At 42.8% G+C, this 4,750-nt stretch overlaps 1 protein-coding gene across 1 annotated transcript; it reads right to left on the bottom strand.

Annotated features, from left to right (window-relative positions):
• Positions 1-1,550: 1,550 nt before the first annotated feature.
• LOC108918368 (EEF1A lysine methyltransferase 3-like) lies at positions 1,551-3,841 on the bottom strand. The gene is made up of 3 exons (XM_018725513.2): positions 3,384-3,841; positions 3,054-3,165; positions 1,551-2,349 (listed from the first exon to the last, which is right to left on the bottom strand). Exons 1-3 carry the CDS (start codon positions 3,552-3,554, stop codon positions 1,949-1,951), a joined length of 684 nt encoding a protein of 227 aa, XP_018581029.2. The 5' UTR covers positions 3,555-3,841; the 3' UTR covers positions 1,551-1,948.
• Between the last annotated feature and the right edge of the window lie 909 nt (positions 3,842-4,750).

Raw genomic sequence — 4,750 nt, 5'->3', positions numbered from 1 at the left:
TGGGTTCAGTGAGTTTGTGATGTTAGCTAGGCTCTGAAAACACTTACTTATGTGAAATATGCCGTCCCGGGACAGTCCAAAACTTGTTATGCAACAGTGGCTGCTCCTGATTTTCTGTCCAAAACTCCATCATAGAAGTTCTGGAACCATGAACTGCATACTACAACATCAATGTTTTGAAATAGGTGTAATGTTGATATGTATGTTTAAAATTAAAATATCAGAATTTCTATTGACTGTAGCATTCTGTTACAGGCATACACACCTTGTGTAGTCTCTTTTTATGAATTGTTAATTATGATAAATTGTCTAAAATGCTGATATTTAGTTTAATTCCCTCAGAGTGTAAATAGGTACTGCATTTATAATACTCAATACAGTTGCTACTGTTGAACCTGTTAAACAGGATTGTAATCATTCTAATTAAACTATTTGCTCCTTAGTACCAAGACTGGTACTTCTCAGTAATAATAATAAAATGGGCTGCTGAGTGTTTTCTTCATTAGCCCCTCAATTATCATATTGCTTAACCTTCTCCAGACATCATTGCTTTAAACAGGTACTGTGCAATTCTTATTATACAGTGTAAATGACTAAATATTTGTTTTTATATTAATTCAAACTGTTATAGCAAAATCTGTAGGAAGCTGGAAGTGAAACATACCTCTCGGCGCCAATCCGGGATCAATGTGTGCACTCCTGTAGGCTTGGCAGTAGCGCTGTACTAAATCACCGAGCAGCAACTTGTTTTTAAAAGAGACTGCACGTCTATCCCCCACCCCTAAATGCCTATCCCCATTCGTCATTGTTACAAGCCTCCCTGCTAAATTATGAATTCCTAAAACAACAGTTATGCAATTAAATTAAAGTGGACGGGCACGCAATTTTCGTCACCTCCCCACCTCGAAGGACAGTGGAATGATAGTAATTGCCTCCCCCTCTACATGTTGCACAGATCACATGGACAGTACGTCTACATTTATTCAGTAGGAACTATGATTCAGATTATTTAATCTGAAATATAATCATCTTTTTATAAAATACTATTGCTATCTGCTACTTAATACAAAATAAAGACATACTAAGTGGACTAATAATTACTATAAATTTATGCACAGGAAAGATGATCCTCAGCATCCTTTATTCCACCTATGCATAATAAAATTTTAGTTAGCTCACCTAGGTAGATGTCTAGTATAACTCACATTAAAAGTATTAGTTGTGGTTAAAAATTGTTTTTGCTGAGGAATAAACAAAATAAAGTTTTATTTTAAAGACATGTGTAACTGTTGAAAGAACAGAATAAAACTGACCTGTCTGAGGGGGATGAGGATCTTGGACACAGCGTGGAATTTGTTTTGTTTGGCGAGCTCAAGCACATAGACAGGGAGGCAATATTTTCTTTTTTTAAAACTCTCTAGCGGAACAAACAGGCTTTCCTCTGTGAACAGAAATTCTGTACATCAGCAAAGAGCTAAAGGGGAGGATGTGAGGCAGGGAGACCAGGAACTGTTGCTGCTAACAAAACCGATCTTTCAAACAGATGGGACATGCAAAACTCTTTAATTTTCTTTCATTCACAGTGGACATGCCAAGTAAAAAAAAAATTAGCTGGCACTTTCTGTAACGGAATTTGTGAATTATAAAAAAACACTGCCAAAAACTTATTTCAAAGCTAAATATAGCCATTTCCTCTTGCATCATGAGTCTTTGAAGTGTTGCTGCCGATTTACAAAATGAGGAAAAGCTAATAAAAGATGTGAATTTTCCAGAATTTCACATCTTGAAGATCAGTAACTTGTACTCGTATATACCACGCCAAGTATTGCTAATACGTGCATGTGACTCAAGTTACTAAGAAATCTTTTAAAATCGCATCCGCGCAAAGAATAATCAAAAACCCGACTCCAATTGAACAGGCTCATCGAGAGAGGTCACCTCTCTCTGTTTATTCCCCTCCCCTCCTCAGCGTTGCACGATAGATGTTTATGTTCTGCAGGGCATCGCAGCACACCAGCTGACAGTTAAACCTCTGTGACAGAATGTTGTCGTAGAAGTCGGGCGTTCCATGCTCGGCGCGCATCTTTGACGACAGGTACAAAGTAGCCCCATTCTTACACAGATGTGTCAGTGTGTCCAAGAGCAGGCTGTAGGTCTCTGACAAGTACACAATGTCAGCGCCAAGTACGAGATCCCAGTCCGAGGGGAACCGATCATGATCCAGTCCCCAGGAGAGGGGAAGGACACTGGGAGTAACAAAAGGCCACCCGAGCGGAGGAGTGTTTGCAGTGACATTGTTTTTCAGTTGAGGAATGGCGTGAGGGAGGTCAGTCAGTGTCACATCTGCTCCTGTTGGGGGTAATACATTGACATTTACCATTATTTAGCCATTCATACAGCTGGGTAATTTTACCGCACCAATTACATTTATTCATTTAGCTGACGCTTTCCTCAAAAGCAACTTATAATGTTAAGATTACAATTATTTACCCATTTATACAGCTGGGTAATTTTACTGGAGCAATTGAGGGTAAGTACCTTGCTGAAGGGTACTACTGTCAGAGGTGAGGCTTGAATCTGTGATCTTGGGAGCCAAAGGCAGCCACTCTAACCACTACACTGCCAGCTGTCTCACCCCCCATTACCGGCAAGTACCTTGCTCAGGGGCGTTATGGACAGAGGTGGCATTCAAACCTGCAACCTCTGTGTTCGAAGGCAGCAGCTCTAAGCACTACACTACCAGCTGTCCCCAACAAACTATTACGGAGGCAATCAGATTTTGGAGCCTATCCACAAGCAAAGGGTACGAGGCAGGGTACACCCTGTACAGGATGCCAGTCCATCACACGGCCGATGGTGACTGACACTTAGCCGCTTACTCTGCATTTACACCGTTCCCTTCATTTTAAGTGCATTTTCACCGCAGATGGTGCTCGATGGTTTCGCCTACCTATATATTTGTATTTCATACAACGCACATGGCTGGCAGAGAGGTGTTGAACAGGTAGGTACCTGTCACGCACGTTGTCAGTCCAGAGCTAGGGTGGACGTACCGAGTCGCGCTGCCAGGATGCCCACGATGCCGGTGCCGGAGCCCAGCTCTATCACCCTCCTGCCGCTCACGTCCAGCGGAGCCTCCTCCACGTAACGGCACAGACACACAGCCTGTCGCAGTAAGGTGCAAAAAAAAAAAAAAAAAAAAAAAAAAGAAAAAAAAAAAGCACAAGCGATGCAAGAGGTTTAGGCTTTTTATTCAACAACTCGACCGATCGATGCGTTACAGACAGAGAGAGGACTTGAAGCATCAACAACAGGAGCAGGCAGCTGCAAACACGCGGAAGAAGAGACGGAGCCACGACGACGACGACGGCACGGGCACCCACAGCGTCCCACACCGGCGCGGCCACGCCGAGACTGGCGCCGAACAGCTGGCTGATCTTCAGCTCCTGCTCGCCGAAGCGGTACACGGCCTCCTCGGAGAAGCAGTCTGCGAACAGGCCGTCCTCGACGGGAAACAGCGCGCCCTCCTCCAGCTCCTCGTTTCTACTCGTCATGGCGGGAAACGCAACGACAACCCGCCACCCGCCCGGTCCTTTTTTTCGCACAAACTAAGAGAGAGAAGAGCTCAGCGCCTAAAACAGTTCGCTCTTCACTTTCGACCGGGTTGTTTTCCAACTACGAACATTTCGTAGGAAAGGTTTCTCATTCTCCTCCTGCACCCTACACTATTACACGTGAATAACCCAAACCCAGCGTTACTAAGCTTTTAGTAATGGCCAGGCACCTAACTTCCAACCACACGCGTGTGCGCGAGGCGCAGAAGAAGCCACCTTTTGATGACGTCATACGCGAAAAACGTTTTCTCCTCGACACGGAAATACACAAATAGTTCGCGCGCGCCGCGGCCGTTTGGAGTCTCTGTGTCGGCGGTTCAGTTCCTGATCTCCGTAGGAACATTTCTGAAGAAGAAAAGTAGTCGGAGATAAACCGAACGTCATATTCAGTCAATGTATCATCCACAAACACGGCTTCAGCTGTGCCCAAGTTAGTATTTGTTGCTTTTTGCGTGTATTCAGATTTATCGTTCCAATATTATGTTTTAAAACCTGTTTTCGTAATCGTGACAGTTATTTTTAAAAAGAAATAACATCCTATCATAATTCAACAGGACGTTATCTGCTTTTTGGAAAATTAATTGTAAATAAAAAGTGCATTCTTTTAAAGACCATTTTCAGAAAATTACAAGTTTACCAGTACGAGTTTCTGGAGCGGCCAGGTGTAAAGCGAAGTTTATTGTTATTATTATTATTATTATTATTACAAAACATTTGCTGTGCAAAAGGACACGTGCAGCCAGTTAGTATGGCGACACTACGTGGCACATAATCAGTTCGTTTCTCCACCAGCAGATGGCGACACCGATCATACAGCCGACCTCTTGAAACTGAGCATCATGTTCTGCCAAAAACAAGATAAACTATTAAAATAAAGATGTTTCAAAGTTTAAAAATGCTTAAATGTACTTTATGTTTTTCATGCTCTTCATTACCCGCAGTATCATGTCACTCCCCACTTTCCTTCAAGAACTGTCTATTCTGTCTTTTCCTATCTCTGCACACCTCTACAGGTATTTAAATAATTGGTAATTCCAACTAGTAGCTCTCCAAGGAAAACTTGTGCAAAACAAACCTCCTTTGTCACACAACGCTTGGAAACTATAACCTCAGCTCTACAGCCTTCACCTAACGTG

Source organism: Scleropages formosus, chromosome 22 (genome assembly GCF_900964775.1).
Source record: "Scleropages formosus chromosome 22, fSclFor1.1, whole genome shotgun sequence".
NCBI classification, from domain to species: domain Eukaryota; kingdom Metazoa; phylum Chordata; class Actinopteri; order Osteoglossiformes; family Osteoglossidae; genus Scleropages; species Scleropages formosus.
This window is presented reverse-complemented; position numbering and strand designations above follow the sequence as displayed.